Genomic DNA, 19,795 nt, shown 5'->3' with positions numbered 1-19,795 from the left:
GTTGGTGCATATTACATGTAGCATCTAGCCCTGGTTGCCTAGCAACCAGTCCTGAGTGAACTCCACAGAGAATGAAAGCCCTAAACGAATGTACAGTTTGTGCAAGTTTCAAGGACTTGAAGAGATGTGTCAGTAGTTAATCTAAATTCTAGCTGACAATTACCATACTGAGATGGAGGAAAGAGAACCCATCTTTTTGCACAGAATCAAGCATTAACTAGAGGTGAAATTCAGCCATTTAGTTTTATACCTTCTGAATCGGGTTCTATACAAAAAAAAAATTGTGGCAATATGACTTATAAATTACAAAATCATGCAGAAAAAAACAACAAAAATACCACTGTTTAACACACACTCATTCATTCGACAAAACACATAATGAATACCTATCATGCGCCAGATACTGTCCCAGCACTGGAAATACAAATATGAAAGTCACTTTACAAGCTTGTACACAGCCCATACTATATAATGGAGTCATCAGAAAGTAAACAAAGGATGACCACATTATGTGTTCTGTAATACACAAGTAGCCATGGGGTATTGTGGAAACACATACAAAAACATCAGATTCAGACTCAGGGGAAGTGGACCCCTGCAAACTACACAGGGAAAACTTATCAGATGAAGTAATATGGGCTAAGTCTTAAAGGATAAGCAAAAGTTAGGTAAGTTATAGAAATGGAGGAAGAGGAGAACATCCCAGGCAGAAGAAAAAATATTTTCAAGGGCTCAGAGGTTAACAACAGCAAGCTGTATTAGAAGAACTTCAAGGCACTTGGTTGCACTGGAAGTTAGGGGACCAGTACTAAAAGAAGAATCCAAAGAGACAGGGTAACCCCTTCCAGAAGGATTTCATATGCCAGGCTAAGAAGTTCAGACTTCATCTGGAATGAAACTGGGAAGACAGAGAATGATTTTAAGCCAAGGAATAATATAATCACTCTGGCGATAATGTGAAATATTTTAGAGTGCAAAGAAGGCAACAAGGAGAATACATAAGAAGTTACAACAATAAGAGAGATACTCAGGAGAAAAAATCAGCAGGAGAGGGGGGCGCTGGGGAAGTGACTTAAACATAACTCAGTAACAGTGCTCTAGAAACTTAAAAACCATATACAGTATTTATACTACTCAATCCAATGAAATGTTAGTCTGGACCATCCTTAACAACAAAACAATTATTCAGAGGTTAAAAAGTGTCTGTCTGGGAAGGAAAAGTTACTATAGAGAAGGGTAAGAGAGGCAGAAAAGAGGACAGAGGGAAGGGAGGAGGAAAAATATCAATTTTCCAAACTGACAAATAGGCAACTGAGATTCCAAACAAATAAAAATTGAGGGGTGCCTGACTAGCTCAGTCGGTTAAGTGTCTGCCTTCGGCTCAGGTCATGATTCCAGGGTCCTGGAATCGAGCTCTGCATCAGACTCCCTGCTCCACAGGGAGCATGCTTCTGCCTCTCCCTCTCTCTGTCAAATAAATAAATAAAATCTTAAAAAAAAAAAAAAAAAAAAGTTGAGAAAGAAATCTTGTAAAGCCATACTTTGTGCTGTTTGATACAATGACAGGATCCCAGTCCCCTTTCACCCTCAATGAATTTTGTCTGAGCTCTGTGCAAAGGTAAATCCCAAAGACATTAACATATACATTTATACATAACACAAATATGTCAAATATGACAAGAGTTTAATTCACCAATACATACTACTTGGATTTACTAAAAGAATTTCATTTTCTCTTTTACTTCTTAAGCTTTATTATTGATGTGAACATTTTGCCTTTTGTCCATTCGAAGAAGCCAAAAGGAAACAGGAGTAAAACCTTGAAAGAGAAGTAGGCTGTGAAGAAACACACGGAGATCAGTAGGCTGTGAAGAGACACGTAAAGATCAGGATGGAATAAATCAGGGTGATTCAGGGTTGCTGACTGGATTCAAAAAGGAAGGAAGAAAGAAGGAAGGGAGGGAGGGAGGGTTGAAGGAGTCACATACAAACAGGTGGTTTACAACAGTGGGCTAAGCGCCTAAATGACAGATTATTGGCATTAAATTCAAGAACAAAATTCTCTCAAAATAGGTTAATCAAAGAAAACTAGCAATTTTGGTAACCAGTGCAAGCAACAGGAAATTGGCCCTCAAACTTACTTTATAATTCATGACATGGTTTGCTTCTACCCAATGGAAGGGAAGCATGTGCTGTCAATATGGGAATTCAACAGAATCTAAAATAGCACAGTGACATATGGCCATTTAATAAAAAATTTGTCCCTCTATATTCAGGTCTCTTGGACATACTCAAAAAACTAAAAGAATAAAAAGAAATCATAAAGGAAAACACTACTGGTGTTTGCCTACATAAAACCTGAAAATGTAGGTACGTTGGATAATGTAACATAACCAAAAACTTCCAGAAAAAAAATGTAATAACAAATACAACTCAGAATTACTATCCTACATCTAAAGTATGTAATATCAAATGAAATCAGGAGATGCTATCAATAAGTGAACAAATATGCAAATAATTAATCCCACTCCAAAATGAAAATGGATAATAAAATGTTTTAAAATCGGGGCGCCTGGGTGGCACAGCGGTTAAGCGTCTGCCTTCGGCTCAGGGCGTGATCCCGGCGTTATGGGATCGAGCCCCACATCAGCCTCCTCTGCTATGAGCCTGCTTCTTCCTCTCCCACTCCCCCTGCTTGTGTTCCCTCCTCGCTGGCTGTCTCTATCTCTGTCGTATAAATAAATAAAATCTTTAAAAAAAAAAAAGTTTTAAAATCATTCTTAATAATAGTCAATGAAATGTACTTGATCACAGTGGTATCTCCATGATTAACTATTAAATTAGCCATGGTTTTAGCTGTCCTATATCTTGTTCAGGGTACAGTAACAATCTTGTGGGCAATCTTGTGTAACCCAAAAATATAAGTAGAATAAGGTTTTTGAAAAAGAAATACATATATTTAAATCTTTAAAATGGCTCATATGCTCTGACAAAGTAATTGCACTTCTGAAAACCTATTCTAAGAAAATGATCAAAAATACAGATAAAGATTAACATGCGGCATTTTTTATACTAGTGAAAAGAATTGGAAATGGTGTAAATGCCCCCAAACGGAGATGAATACACTACAGTACAGTCATGAGAAAATACCATGCAGTCACTAAAAATAATATTTTTGAAGAGATACTAATAACAGGAAAAAAAATTCTTACAATGTTTTTTTTTAAATTAGAAAACCAATTTTTATAAAAGTGTAATTTCAACACTAGGTTTTAAAACAGCATAGAAAGAAGAAATACTACTTCTGAGTAGTAATGATGGTTTTTTTTTCCTTTCCCTCCCTTTCCTGTACTTCCACAGTTTTTTTTTTTAAATAATGAGAATATATTATTTTTTTAATTAGAAGACAAATCCCACCTATTTCATCTACCCCAATAACATGTGGGGGGATCCCAAAGGTATGCTTTAGCCTTGCATTTAAATAGATAGCTCATTCCTTTCAATTCTTTCTGTAGTTAGTCACCTCTGTTCATTCTAATGTAAATTTATCAACCAGTTCTACACACTTTCATTGAATTAAAAAAGCTTCCAACAGTACCCTACGGTCAATGGTAGCAAGTGTATTATATTAAGAACTTCAACTTACATCACAGAATTAAAGCAAGGAAAAAACTCTTAAGTTTTTAGTAACTGAGGGGTTTTAATCATTTTAATACACTTTACCCACTTTAATGCACTTACAATCATAAGCATAACAAGGGTGGGCCTTCATATTACCTGAGATGGTTAAGTAGAGGCTGAAGTCTCTCATCGGACTGCACGGCAGGCAAGGACCTGGCTGTCAACTAAAAGCAGAGACTCGGGTTAGTAAAAACAGCGAAGACCAAATACTGAAAGTATCTGAACACTAAATGTAATATGGGGACAGGGGAGCAGAAAGAGAGGGAGTACTTACAATGTAAATACAATTTTTTTTCTTTCTTAAGTTAAAGAATTGTACAGAAAGCAGACACGTTGTATGAGTAAAGCTAACTCTATGGCCCTAAGTTTTGCAGGGTATGCCACTGAGTTTAGAAGTAAAGAAAAAGGAGGTAAAGCAAAGAATAAAAGGAGAATATCCTGAGAATATCTTTTCATGAGTTCATGAGAAAACCTCTAGTCATAAAAATATTATCTTTGTAAATAAAAATGAAAAAGCTTCTAAATTTATAGCAACCAACCTTGTAGCACTGATTTCCAGGATGATGAAGAAATTGGGGAGAGAAACTTTCATTTATAGCTAAGCCACTGTGAAATTGGTTACATGCAGAATTACACACAACACACACACACACACACACACATACACGCACCCATACTAATGCATTCCTTCATTTTGACATTACCATAAGAAACCAAAAAGATGTTTTAAACATACAAAAGCAACTCAAAAGTATTATAATTGACAAATGACCCCAAACTGATCTAGAAAAGAGAATGTAAGATTCAAAACTTATTCTTAAATATTATATACCTCAGGCTGACAGTGTATCATGAAAATGTGAGCCTTTCCTATACTTTACTGTAATAATATTAATGATATCTCCATGTTATCTCTTACTTTTCTTTCTGTACTTAAGATAAAGCCCTCTTATGCTATAACAGTTTAACCTCCCCAGATTAAAAACACTCATCAAAGCAATCAGATAGCTTGAAGTAACCTTAATAAAACATCAAAACAAAAATAAAAGATTTCGTCTGGATTCAATTATGTCAAAATAGTTCTTGAAATCTACCCATAAATTATTTGACAATTCGCAAAAGAGAACCTTGCTTAAGGCAAACAACTAACTGAGAGAAATCCTTTGGTTTTATAGAAGGTATCCTTTCTAATTATTTCATACATTAACTAAAATGTTCTGAAAACAAAAAAGACATTTCATTCATAACACCTAATTTTCAGTATTATCCAAGTAAAATAAAACTATCACTTTTAAAACATCGAATACATATTTGTGGAGAAAATGTTGACCAAAATGCCATATATGAAGTCATTTTAATTAAATCATATCTAATCAATAATAATGGAGAGACATTCCCACTTTGGGGCAAAAGTTAACACAAGTCAACAGCTGTCAACTAATTTAAAATAAAGTAAGACAATTAGTCTGCTGCAATTTTAGCACAGCCAAAAGACTCTCAGTATCTCTAAGAAATGTTAAATCTAGTACTTCATGACATAAAACGCTATCAAGGTTTTATCAACAAAACACTTTAATACTTTAATACACCCTATATCTGCTAATGTCAAATCCCTTAATAAAATGTCACTTAAGAGATTTCATGGCTCAGAAGCAAAGTTATGCTCTAAAAAGAAAATTTATCCAGATATTTCAAAAGTCAATTTTCTGAAAACAGATGGAGCAGACAGACTGGGCTTCTTCAGTTACTTCTGTCAATCTATACAGCATGCTTTCTAATCAAACTGTCTTTTTCTAAGTGAAAGCAAACAAACAAAAACACCTCAGTAACAGTAATATATTTCTAAATGTATGTTCATTCCATACAGAAAATATTTCTCAATTCTCTTCTTTTTAAAGATTTATTTATTTGAAAGAGAGTGCACGCAAGAGGAGGGGAAGGGGCAGAGGGAGAGGGAGGAGGAAGCAGAGCCCCCGTTAAGCATGGAGCCTGATGTAGGCTCCATCTCACCACCCTGCAGAACATGACCTGAGCTGAAACCAAGAGTGGGCGTTCAACTGACCGAGCCACCCAGGCACCCCAACCCAATCCCATCTTAATCTTAGCCTTCATTTCCTTTTTCTTAAACTACTAATACATCTCCACTCACCACTGTTTCGGCCTCCACTCTTGCCTCTTCCCTAATTTATTCTCCACAGCAAGGCCAGAGTGAAATTTTCAAAATGAAAGTTAACCATCCCCCTAATTAAAATTATTTAATAATTCCCTTAGGCTCTCAGGCCAAAGTTATTACACCTGCTCTTTCATTAGACTGTCTCCTAAAACACCCTTCTGGGCCACATGGCTGAAACTCCGGGCATAGGCCGGGTGGGCCTGACTACAGGCACACTGCAGAGAGACTGCAGGTTCAGCTCCAGACTACCTTTAACAAAGCAAATATCGCAAAACAACTCAAATCAATTTTGTGGTTTCCCAGTGCACGTAAAAGTAATGTTAACACTATACTGTAGCCTATTAAGTATGCAATGGCATTATGTCTAAAAAAAATGTACACAATTTAAAAATACTTTACTGCCAAAAAGTACTAACTATCCTCTGAGCTTTCAGCAAGTCATAATCTTTTTTGGTGGAGGGTCCTGCCTCAACGTTGATGGCGGCTGCCTGATCCAGGGTGGTGTTAGGGGGCTGTGGCAATTTCTTATAACAAAACATAAGAGAAATTTGCCACATTGATTAACTCTTCCTTTCAGAAATGATATCTCTGTACTATGCGACGCTATTTGAAAAAATTGTACCCACGGTTCTTTCAAAACTGGAGTAAGTCCTCTCAAACCCTGCCACTCCTTCCTCAACTAAGTTTATGTCATGTTCTAAATCCTTAGCTGTCATTTCAGCAACCTTCCCACCATCTTTACCAGGAGTACATTCCATCTCAAGAAACCGCTTTCTGTGCTCGTCCACAAGCAGCAGCTCCTCATCTGTTCAAGTCTGATCATGAGCTGCAGCAACTCAGTCCCATCTCCAGGCTCCCCTTCTAGTTCTAGTTCTCTTGCTGTTTCCACCACATCTACACTTACTTCCTCCATGAAGTCTTGAACCCCTTAAAGCTCTCCACGCAGGCTGAAATCAACTTCTCCCAAACTCCTATTAATGTTGGTATTTTGACCTCTTCCCATTTATAAATGTTCTTAATGGCATCTAGAATGGTGAATCCTGTCCAGAGGGTTTTCAATTTACTTTCCCAGATCCATCAGAAGAATGACTCTGTACGGCAGCCACAATCTTACAAAACGTGTTTCTTAAATAAGACTTGAAAGTTTGAAGTTACTGCTTGATCCATGCACTGCAGAACAGATACTGTATTAGCAGGCATGAACACATTACACTGGTGTCCATCTCCATCAGAGCTCTTGGGTGAGCAGGAGCCTTGTCAGTGAGCAGCAATATTTTGAAAGGAATCTTTTTTTCTGAGCAGGAGGTCTCAACAGTCGGCTTAAAATATTCAGTAAACCATGCTGTATACACACAAGTGCTGTCATCCAGGCTTTGCTGTTCCATTTATAGAGCACAGGGAGAGCAGATGTAGCATAATCCTGAAGGGCCCTGGGATTTTCAAAATGATGAAGAACACTGGCTTCAACTTACAGCCACCAGCCACATTAGGCCCTAACAAGAGAGTCGGCCTGTCCTTGGAAGCTCTGAAGCCACGCACTGACTTTTCCTCTCTAGCTATGAAAGTCCTACATGGTATCTTCTTCCAGTAGAAGGCTGTTTCATCCACCCTGAAAATTTGCTGTTTAGTGTAGCACCTTCAGGAATTCTCTAGCTCGATCTTCTGGGTAACGTGCTGCAGCTCCTACATGAGTACTTTTACATTACAGAGGCCGCATCTTTCCTTCAACCTGATAAACCCTCCTCTGCTAGCTTCAGACTTTCCTGCAGCTTCCTCACCTCTCTCAGCCTTCAGAGAACTGAAGAGTTAGAGCTTCGCTCTGCATTAGCTTTGGCTTCAGGGAATGTTGTGGCTGATTTGATCTTCTATTCAGATCATGAAAACTTTCTCCGTACAGCGTTAAGGTTTTCTTCTCATTCATGTGCTCACTGGAGTACCACTTGTTATCTCCCTCAACAACTTTTCCTTTGCCTTCACAAGTTGGTCGTTTGGCACAAGAGGCCTAGCTTTAGGCCCATCTTGGATTTTATTTATTTATTTATTTATTTATTTATTTATTTATTTATTTATTTAAAGATTTTATTTATTTATTCCACAGAGATAGAGACAGCCAGCGAGAGAGGGAACACAAGCAGGGGGAGTGGGAGAGGAAGAAGCAGGCTCATAGCGGAGGAGCCCGATGTGGGGCTCGATCCCAGAACGCCAGGATCACGCCCTGAGCCGAAGGCAGACGCTTAACCGCTGTGCCACCCAGGTGCCCCATCTTGGATTTTAACACGTCTCCCTCACAAAGCTTAATCATTTCTTTAAAGGGAGACACGAGTCTTCCTTTCATCTGAGCACTTAGAAATCATTGCAGAATTATTAATTGGCCTCATTTTAGTATTGTTGTGTCTTGGGGAATAGGGAGGCCCAAGGGGAGAAAGATGCAGGGGAGTAGCTGGTTGATCAAACAGAAGACAGAAATCATGGGGCGCCTGGGTGGTACAGCGGTTAAGCGTCTGCCTTCGGCTCAGGGCGTGATCCTGGCGTTGTGGGATCGAGCCCCACATCAGGCTCCTCTGCTATGAGCCTGCTTCTTCCTCTCCCACTCCCCCTTGCTTGTGTTCCCTCTCACACTGGCTGTCTCTATCTCTGTCAAATAAATAAATAAAATCTCAAAAAAAAAAAAAAAGAAGACAGAAATCATTTATCAATCAAGTTTGCTGTCTTCTGTGGGCACAGTCTGTGGCACCCCAAAACAATTACAATAGTAACATCAAATATCACTGATCACAGATCACCATAACAAATATACAAATATAATAACATTTGAAATATTATCTGAATTGCCAAAAGGTGACAGAGACACAAAGTGGGCTAATGTTATCGGAAAAATGGCACTGATAGACTGGCTGGATGCAGGGTTCCCACAAACTTTCAATTTGTAAAAAAACAAAACAAAACCAAAAAAAACCCAAACACAATATCTGCGAAGCACAATAAAACAAGCTATGCCTGTGTCCAGCTTCTGCCAACTCCTTAAGACATAACAGAAGAATCATCAGGTAGAAATCTGCCATAGCTCCAGTTTCTGGAACACATACGCTCAATGATTTGATTCCCGCTTCACCCCTTCCCATTCCCTATAACTTATTTTCGCATCTTAATCACTGACAAGAAAAATTCCTCAATCACTGGTCAACACCTGAGTAAATTATTTTGAGGAAGACTTTGAGTTTTCCAAAGGTTTTGCTTTCAACTTTTAAAACAATTAGCATTTTCAAAAAGAGCATGTATCTCTTCATGGTAAGCAGATGAGGTTATAAAGCTATTCCAAAGCTCTTTAAAGCCATCTGCTGACCTTTTGCTAACAGAACATAAACCTCATTTTAGGGACTGCTGGCTCCATCATTTCTTCTGAAATTTCTCTCTGAGCCCAAGTAGCTCCTACTACACTCACAGGACCATGAGGGGCACTGCACCCCTGCCACTAGCAGGACAAGTATTTAATAAATATTAATGTGTGACAAATCCAAAAACTTGCAAGTGTATAATTCCATTAGTTGATGAAAATAAAAGTATATCTATATCTACAGTTCATGGTTAAAGTTTTTCAAATTCATGCTTTGAGCAAAACTAAATCTAAATCAAAGCTAAATCACAACTGTCAGCCTTACAATAAAGCAATACACTATCATAACAAGATTTTCGGCATGAAAAAAACTTTCCTCTATAACATGAAATGAATAATTGTCTAGTTTAAATAGACTTTGGTTTGCACATGTTTTGTTTGTTGTTTTTAATAAAAAATACAGCAGCGTCCTTGACACGTAAGAATGAAAGGGAAAGATCGATCACAGTTTACATCGTGAAGACTAAATGGGTTGTTTGAGTTAGGGCTGTTTCATGGGAATCATAATAAAAGTTGGCATCACATACAGTTTATTTCTTATTATTGTTGAGAGGTTGGGGTGAGCTGTTAGAATGTCCTTTCATTATTAAGAATATATCTAGCAAAATGAACTAACCAATGCAAGGCTTGTGTGGTTTTTAGGCAAGTATAACAGATAACAGATTCTTAAGTAAATCTCATTTTAATGATCAGCATCACTGAATATATCTTGCATTTTGCCCTATTTTTAACTACAAAAAAAATGACAAGGCATTTTGCCACCGAATAATTCTCCTTTAATGCCCATAAATATCACATAGATTCAAAGGTACAAAAGACAAGAGGAAGTCTGGAGGTATGTGGTCCAACCTTGTCACTCTCCTCCTGAGGAGAGCTCCTCGGACCACAGGCTAGCTACTGCCCGCGCGCAGAGCCTGTGCTAGCACCTGAGATCGGGACCCGCACAATACATGCCAGAGTACAATTCAGAGCAGACCAAACTTCACGGGTAAACCAGTCAGAGGCCTTTGCCCGATCCCAGTGTGATTCTGTCTCCTCTAATTTCCCTCACTTTTCAAAACCGGACAATGCTCTTCGAGATGCACAAACCCATGGACTTTCAGTCTTGAAGATTCCCAAATTTTGCTTTCAAGGTTCCTTCACATCATTTGCAATTTGGCTCAAATGTAACATCCTCCCAGAGGCCTTCTCTCATCACCCTTGGTAAAGCAGTCCCCTCTCTGCAGGTATTCTGTCAGTTAGGCAACTCACCACAGTCATCACTACCTGAAATCATCTTATTACTTTGCTTAGTTGTGTCTGTCTTCCTCTCCCCAAAACAATATAAATTCTCAGGGCAGAAACCTTTCTCTCTTGACAACCAGTTTTCCCCCACTGCTTAAAACTGTTTACGGTGTAGCATACTGTTGGCACTCAATAAATACTGTAGAGTAGATGAAAGGTTCACCTCACTCAAACATTTCCAAAAGAAGCATGGGTTTAGAAAAGTCTGCCCTAAACACTGACCCTTTTGGTCCTGTATTTCTAAATTTTTCATAAGTAAATATGACCTATCAACTAGAGGGTCCACACACACTTCTCTTTTCATGTCTAGCTGACTGAAGTATTGTAAGTCCTCCTTTACAAGGAGGAGCAGTGTTCTACCACTCAATGCAGTTGAAACTACAGCTCCCTGGTTCAAAGGAAATGAGAACAGAAACACCAGTCCAAAACTCAAATTATGGATATACTATCACAGGCATTACCAAAAGAGCAATCATGACGTAGTCCTTCTAATCTATGTCTTTCTGCATGGGGTTTTTTGTTTTGTTTTGGTCATTAAATAATAGCTACAAATAAAGCAAAAATGTCGACTAAACTCTATTTTTCCAACATTAGTGAAAGTTTAAAACATACATCAAAGTTCACAGTCTTCTACAGTGAACACCCATTAAAAAAAAAAAAACCTTAAACTGGCAAGACTGCAACTGCTTTAAAAATTTCCAGAAAACGAGCAAAGAATACTGTACATATGATTCTATTCAAATAAGGCTCACTTAGATGTGTAAAAAAAAAAAAAAAAATGTTGTTTGACATTTATATAATACTACTAAAATGAAAGTGCTGTGTTACACAATTTTCAAGATACTACTGATAACTATAGGTAAGTTACTTTGAAAGGGAGTCTCAAAAGACTCCCAGCTCAAAGGCACGTGAAGTTGCAAGAAAATTTAAATTCAAATAGCAATTAGAAGATTATCTACTCAAGTATGGAAAACCTAGATATAAAGCATGCTTGGTTCTCATATCTTTTCAAGAGTAAGGCAAACACAGAAAATATTTTCTTCTTAGACTTTCCACTCAAATTAGATGAGCCTGCAAAGAGCAATTTTTAGAATTATGATCCTGGAGGTAAGTACATGGGTATTTGTTTTAGTCCACATACATCTGTGTTTGAAACGGTTCAAGAGAGGAAAGGAAGGAAGGCTGACTGATCTTCCAGCAGTGTGAGGAATGGCTTAGAGGGGAGTGATCCAGGGATCTAAGATGAACAATCAAATTATGTTAGAACCAGTGGCGACAGAAAGGAAAACATGAATGTGAGAAACATGAAGGAGGTATATTCTACATAATTTTATGCCTAAAACAAGAGAAGTTATAGAAGACATCCAAGTACCTAGATTGTTCTATTAATTGCAACAGAGTGGCCACAGGAAGAGGAGGTTGGGGAGAAGAAAGGAAATCATGTGTCTTGGCATGCTGAATTTGAGGTGCTTCTGAATATCCAAGAGGCAACTGAACATGTGCATCTAGAGCCCTGGAGAGGATATGGTGTTAAAGATATAAATTTAGGTGTTACCAGCAAGTAAGTCACAGGTAAAGCCATTGACTGACAAAAAAGGCCTGGGATTATGCATAAAGCAGGGATGCCCAATTGTCATTCACTAGTAGGCTGTCAGAGAACAGCGCTGGGGGTTCATTCCAAGCTACATCCAGGGAAGAGAACAGGACTGATTGCCAACATTTGCTCCGGATACGGAATAGGAGATTAGCGGTATCTGCCTGGTATGTGCTATCCCCAGCGGGAGTAATAAGAAAAATAAGGAATTTTGCCAACAGACTTAAAAGTTTCTAACAGTGATTCTAAGCAATTACAGATTTATGAGAGAGGGAAGGTGGGGGAGAGAGACAATACAACCAACAGCTCCTTTAATTCTTTTGTTAAACACCTGGAATAAATGAATTACAATTTGTAAAAGAAAACATTTCCTAAGGAAAGCACTCTGCCTCCAGTTGTGAAGCTGACTGTTGCCCTTAACACCCTACTGTCAGCCAGTTGCTAGTATGAAGCAGAATTTTTAAAGGGGCCCATAGAAAGGGGGGAAAAATTTATGATATTCTCCTCCAAATGATGGGCTTGAAGGGAGGGAACAAGAACACACAAGCAGGTGAACTACATAAGTAAATACGGTAAATGGTTCTTAAAGAGTCAACAGACATTTCGAAAACAAAGGTGACTCAATCAGTTGAAAAAGAAGAACAAGAGGGTGGCTTCATTTTAAAATAATAAATCCCTTCTTTCTGAACTACTCACCCAACACTGGCTAAATTAAAACACATAAAAATGACAAGAAAACAATGCTCACTTGGAAAATATTGCTCAATTTTGTTCTCTGGCGTTTTTACCCTCTACCACTCATTTCAGCTTCCTTACAAAACTCAAGAGGAATGACAATATGCACTAATATCAAAGTTGTGCCTTAAAAGAATTCCAAGATGGGTAATCAGCACAAGTTAGACCTTTCCTTTCATATAATCTTGTTCTGCTCACAGAGGCAGAGTAGTACTCTCTCGCAGTGCTATTACGGCAGTGACATTTATGGACATGTACAAATGGCAAAGAGACCAAATTTAGGTGTTCTTTGTTCTGTTTTGTTTTTTTTTTTCCAAATAGACTTTATTTTTTAGAGCAGTTTTAGGTTCACTGCAGAGCTGAGAGGAAGGTATAGAGATTTCCCGTATACTCATATGTATAGCCTCCCCCATGACCAGCACCACCCCCACCCTGAAAGTGGTACAGTTACGACAACTGACAAATCTACACGGACACATTATCACCCAAAGTTCATAGTTTACAATACTGTTCACTCTTGGTGTTGCACATTCTAAGGGTTTGGACAAATGTATAATACACATATCTATCACTGTAGTATCCTACAGAACAAGTTTCCCTGCCCACAAAATCCTCTGTGCTCCATCCATTCATCTCTTCTTTCCCCTTGCCCCAATTCCTGTCAAGCACTCATCTTTTTACTGTACTGCCTCCACAGTTTTGCCTTTGCTGGAACATCATAGGGGCCAAAGGCAGGCCTCCCCAAGATGGGTCACTTGGACATGAACATTATTTTGAGTTAAAAACAATCAAAACCCAGCAGATTCAGGTAAAGCTCTTTACTTCCCCTTCAACTGCCCACTTGTACTAGAAAGAGAACTATTAACAGAGATTCCTCTTTACCCAAGAAACTAACAGGGAAACCTTTGTTTTTCAAACAAAACCTTTGTTTTTCTCCTCACCTTCCTGCTAATGGTTTTCTCCCCCTTGTATCCTGACACCATAACCATCTCCTTAGCTCATATAAGCAGTATGTTGCTGCACTGTCTTTGGAATTTCCATGTCTCTGTGGACTCCCCACACATATGCTATTAACTTGGATTTTCTCCTGTTAATCGGTCTCATGTCAGAAGCACCCAAAGGGAAAGGAAATTCTTCCTCCCCAACAATATCACATAGTTGGAATCATACAGTATGTAGCCTTTTCAGATTGGCTTCTTTCACTCAGCAATAGGTATTTAAGGTTCCTCCACATCTTTTAAGGGTTTGATAGATCATTCTTTTTAGCATTCCATCATCTAGATGTACCTCAGTTTACTTATCCATTCACCACCCGAAGGACATTTGGGTTGCTTCCAGCTTTTGGCAATTAAGAATAAAGCTGCTAAAAACATCCACGTGCAGGTTTTTGTGTGGACACAAGTTTCAAATAAGTGTCTTTTTAAATTAAGAACAAGTGGGAATGCTTTTCAAAATGTCTTTACAATCTCATTTCATAAAAGATTTGAGATGGCTCATACTGAGTCTTATCTCACACAAGAATACCAACCAACTCAAACTCTAGAATACCAACACTTTTCACCTAAGTTGAAGACGCATATATTATGCTTATGCATGTGTTCTAAGAGACACAAAATTTATACACTGAGAAAATAATTTTTGAAATCAAAAGGCAACGATTTCTTTAAAGAGAGACCTCACGGTAACAAAAAGATATAGCTCTAGAGAGAACAGGTTGTTCAACAGAACTATCAATTTTATTACTGGGACCAAGGCAGATGTCAAGTAAAATTAACTTTTACAAGCAGCTGCTCTTTTAACTTCATTGATTTTAACAATGGAAAATCCTGTGTCTTTTTGAACTTCATTTTCTTATAATAGCAAGGGATCCCAATTACAAATCCCAAACTGTGAGAATCCACATTATATTCCCCTTTGCTCCTGGAACCAGATTTGTTCCCTAGTTTCACGTTCCCCTTGGCTGCCTGAGATGCTGTTCACCACTAGTCCTAACACACTAGTACTTACATGCCCACAGCACTTTCTGGTTTTCACTGGGCTCGTACACACATTATCTCACTTGATCTTCACAACAGAGTTGGTTTCATCAGTACAGTGCTTCAGTACATGAAAATTTCTCTATCAGCTAGCCTCAAACATGATTTTCAATATGTAGGCTCTAAAAACCAACCAACAACCTTGTCAAGCAAAACGCATAGATTTCATTTGAGCTCTAAACATGCCCAAGTAGTTTAATTTCCAAAGAATATTAAACAGTGCAGAGTTAACAAGATATTTCCAGTTCAGGGGTCTGGATGATATGAAGAACTGAGAAAGTAAACCTGGGAATAGCGCAAGCAGACATCCCAGGGCTGATTTTTGATCATGAAACCTATGGAGTGAAAAGAAGCTTGCTATTCAGAGGATAACCTAAGCACCTTACTGAATCTCTACATCATTTAGAAATGTAAAACAATTGCTTGAGCAAGGGGGAAAAAGGTATTAAAAGATATGCTGTGATAAATGTACATGGATCACTGGATTGTTTTCCATAAAGTAAAACACCCATAAAATCATTTTACTTCTAGAATATTCCAATAATTTTGGTTCAAAATTCTTAAGCTACAACAGCAAGCAGTTTCACAATTAGACTTCTAATAAGCAAAACAAAGATCTGGCAAGTGGAATTCAACACATTTTGCTTTTCATGGTGGCATCCATCCAAGAGATAATGAATTGTCAAACTTCTGCTGGTCTTAAAGGACTGCTCTTGTGGAGTAAGAATAAGGGCAGCAGCAACACAGCCAACATTCCTCAAGTTTTTACTACATGCAGGGCATTTTACTGGGAGTTCCATATAGACTCTAATCCTCACAACATTCCTGAAATTGCTATTAACCCCAGGGCACCCCAGGGCTTCACAAACTGTTCAGCCCAAGAGACCTGGAACATCCAAGCAGAAGGAATAGGTGACCTTTATGCCCTTAAGCACCAACTTTTATTTATCTTATCCAGAATTTGCATTTGATTCTATAAACTGTCCTTCTTGATTTTACTATAAAGATGTTTATTTTACCATTGAGTAAAACAGTGCCACTGCTGTCCTATATATACTTTATACATTCCCTAGTATATCTAGTTCTAAATATTTGGCCATCTTATAGCTTTAAAAAACATGCTACCACATTTGTACTCCTTATAGCCTCCCTGAAAGAAATCTCTCCAGTGCTACATTTGGGATTGGGGAGTTGGCTGTGATGATTCTGGACCTTGCTAGATTTCACTGGCCATATCCAGTGTCGTTTTGTATAACTACCACAATTACACAGAGACAGAACTGGCATTTGTTTAGCCATAAATCTTTATATGAAAAGACTCTAAAAATCATTTAAATTCCTAGACTTCTCATTCATTTAATAAATTTGTGAGGCAGTAACTGAAGTTCTAAAGTTCCTTATTCATTATCATATTTTCATTCATCATTTTTGTCTCCCAAAACATCTATACCATATTTACCTAAATTTACATTTGTCCATTTCCTATTTAATGCAAGAAATATACTTATCTGGGTTTTCCAGAACCAAACTGTTCCTTTTCTGTTTGTTATTTGTAACCATGAATCTTGGGCAAAACAGTATGTGGAAGCTTCCTAAATATGCACATAAATTCAACTACGTGCACTGAAATTGCCAATGGTATCTACAGGCTTCTAGTAAATGTTTAAAAGACTGCCCAGACAGAATAGTGGCTTTCATAGCGCATGTTATTCATCTCCTTTAAGGAGTACATTCCATGATTCTTTAACTTCCTGCTGAGTCTATTTCCTGGTATAAATGTCAGACATAAGCTACACATTACATTGGCAATCTTATCTCCATTCTCCATATTACTAAACAATGTACCACTTCTAATGTGGAAATTTTAAATTAAACATAATTTATTCTGTACTACGTTTACATGCTTAAATTTATTACCAAAGTGAAGACACACACAAAAGATATGTATAAGTTCATATATTCATTTTTCTGCAAGAACACTTTTTCCCTTGACGTGGACTTTCATTAACACTTGGAAGTACAGATAGAGCTATAGGGAGTGGAGTGAAGGGGGTGGATAGGATTTTTATTAAAGCATTGGTAACAGTGATCTGTTGTAAAACAAAACACAGTCCTTGGGAATGCACTTGGACAAGAACTGGAGGGCCTCAGGTCATTAAACACAACTGATCAACAACAAGGATATGTAAGACTTCATTTCCTTCCACAGCTGAACTTCAAGTCACTGATCCAAATGTATAGTTCAAGGATGGTAGCCCCAGATGGCTAACAACATACCTCTAATGTTGATGTTAACAGATGCTGCAGCAAGTATTCCTTTGCTTAGTTCTTCAGCTATAATTTTGTTCTTCTTCTAATTTTTATATTTAAGCACTTATGAAAGGAGCTTCTTAAAATACCTGACCAGCTTTCAATTACACAAAATTAGAGTCTTGTGATTAATTATAGAACTTCTGATTATATTCAAAATAAATCAGAAGAAAAATAAATAATTTCCATTACTAGGACATAAACATCAGTAACAACTTCTAATTATGAAATGGAAATAGAAAACTATAATGTTTTTACTGTGGTAAGGACATTTAAACAATGACAACTGGACTTTTTGCCTCAGAATTCTATCAGATGTATTTTTAAAACAGTTTTTAATTCATCATAAATTTAGAGACAAAGCTCCTTAATACAACTGAGGAAGTAAGAAGAAATATGAAATAAATGTATGTTGAAATGTTTCTACAAACACAGCAGGGTACCCCAAATCCTTTTCTTTCTTCCTTTTATTTTTCAAAATTAAGAATCATCACAAGTAACAACCTGGATCACTGATGTCTTCTCATTTCTCATTTCAAATAACATACAATCCCCTTAAGAACACAGACCCAAGCCCCTGAATTTAATTACTATAAAAGAATAAATCGTTTCATTGTTAATCTAAATCACCTAGTAAATTTAAACTGCCTGCAAAATTCTGTTTTTCTAAGAAAAACAGATATTTTTCTTATTCCTTATTTCCTTTCAGGTTATAATCTCTTCTATTATTTGTAAAGTTGGAGATAATTACTAGATTCTGTGGTAAAGAAGAGATGCTGGTCTGAAAACTGAAAGAATCCTTACCTGCTTGCTTAGCTAGAGAAGGTTGTAGTGGTTGTTGTTTTTAAATAATATGGCTATTAGAACAATTGCCTATCGTTCTGACTGCCCAAAATTATGAGCTGCCATTTTAGTGATGGAATGGACCCTAGCTAATATTTCCCTTCAAGCAATCAAGGGTGTGGATTCTAAACCACCATGACATACTATTAAGTGCACCTTCCCCATCTGACTCAAAGCAGCAAGGTATGAAATCAAGAGGGGGGGAAAGCAAGCGTGTTCAAAGATACATTTCCTAAGAGTACTCATTTTAGTATATCATATTTGTAAAACATCCTTTGATATCAGAACAGCTAGTTGAGACTTTTAAAAGACCTTGACATACATTTGACTGATTGCTTTCCAATGACATTATTTCATACTTTCTGGCACAATCGGGCTGATAGTGTCTGATGAATAACCAGACAAGCAAAGGACAAGTCTGAGCGATAGCCATCCTTTATATCTGACATCTTCATGTTTTATTACATATCTTAAAGAGAAAGGGAACAAAAACCCAAAGGCAGTGTTAGTTCCAAAAGATCTTACTACACACAGAAAGGCCCAAATCAGAATTATTTTGAAGCAGCCACTCTTGACATAAAAATGCATTTTGTTGCAACTAAAGAATCATCAACAGTTACAAAATTGGGAGAGGGAGAGATCTGCATCCTACACTTCTTAAAATTTACTTTCTCTAACAAAATGCTTTAAACAGGGGCGCCTGGGTGGCACAGCGGTTAAGCGTCTGCCTTCGGCTCAGGGCGTGATCCCAGAGTCCTGGGATCGAGCCCCACATCAGGCTCCTCCGCTATGAGCCTGCTTCTTCCTCTCCCACTCCCCCTGCTTGTGTTCCCTCTCTCGCTGGCTGTCTCTATCTCTGTCAAATAAATAAATAAAATCTTAAAAAAAAAAAAAAATGCTTTAAACAAAGGGCCACAAGATCCCCTGGACAAAGCACAGTACACCAAAATGCAAAGCTCGGTTTTTCCTGTTCCGCTGTCTGTGCCTGACATACACTGCCCCCTCCGCTTGTTCATGTTAATCAAATGTAAATGAATGCCAGCATGAACTAAAATCAGTCCTACCAAGATGTTTCAACAGTGCTGGCATGTGAACTATCAGACGGCTGACAGAATTTTAAAGTCAACTACTGAAAAACACATATATTTGTCCTAAATTTCCACTGAGATTTTTTTAAAAAGGGACATTAGTCTATGGCCATACCACCCTGAATGCGCCTGATCTCGTATGATCTCGGAAAAAGGGACATTAACATTACCTAAAAGTACTCAGCAGACTTTTTCCATCACAGACACATCATAGTAAAAGTATGGGAACTGAAGACTTCAGACAACTGGACATTTGCAACAGCACCCTGTGACTTTTCACGAATGTTCTAGCTGGAAGTCAAAGAATTTTTGGCCCCTGTGCCAGGAAAGAACAGAAATACCATTGACTAATATAAGCAGGAGCAAGTCTGGAAGGAAAGATCAAAGGCTCAGTTTTGTCCATGTTAAGCTTGAACTGCCTATTAGACAACCAGATAGAATTATCTGGACTTAAGATATAAAACTGTAAAACCAGTCAGTCAGACTCCGAATATTCTATAGATTTATGTGTTTTAACATAATTTCTACCTTGAGAACTACAGCAATCAAATATGTCTTCCATTCTGAGTGCTCCTTTTTATGATTAGCTACAATTAATGGATATAAATATATCACTTGTTACAAGAGCATTCAGCTGTAATATCCCTTACAAAAAGC

At 37.7% G+C, this 19,795-nt stretch overlaps 1 protein-coding gene across 3 annotated transcripts in view; it reads right to left on the bottom strand.

Moving 5' to 3' along the window:
- The window catches only part of PRIM2 (DNA primase subunit 2), a 341,343-nt gene that overhangs the window by 130,034 nt on the left and 191,514 nt on the right, over window positions 1–19,795 (bottom strand). For all 3 annotated transcript variants that reach the window (XM_044387132.3, XM_026507150.4, XM_057303874.1), the window contains one exon: window positions 3,778–3,845. In XM_044387132.3, coding sequence (XP_044243067.1) covers window positions 3,778–3,845 — 68 coding nt within the window. The remainder of the gene's footprint in view (window positions 1–3,777; window positions 3,846–19,795) is intronic.

The sequence above is a fragment of the Ursus arctos genome, unplaced genomic scaffold (assembly GCF_023065955.2).
Source record: "Ursus arctos isolate Adak ecotype North America unplaced genomic scaffold, UrsArc2.0 scaffold_29, whole genome shotgun sequence".
Lineage (NCBI taxonomy): Eukaryota > Metazoa > Chordata > Mammalia > Carnivora > Ursidae > Ursus > Ursus arctos.
Note: the sequence above shows the minus strand (reverse complement) of the source record. Positions and strands in the feature narration are given on the sequence as shown.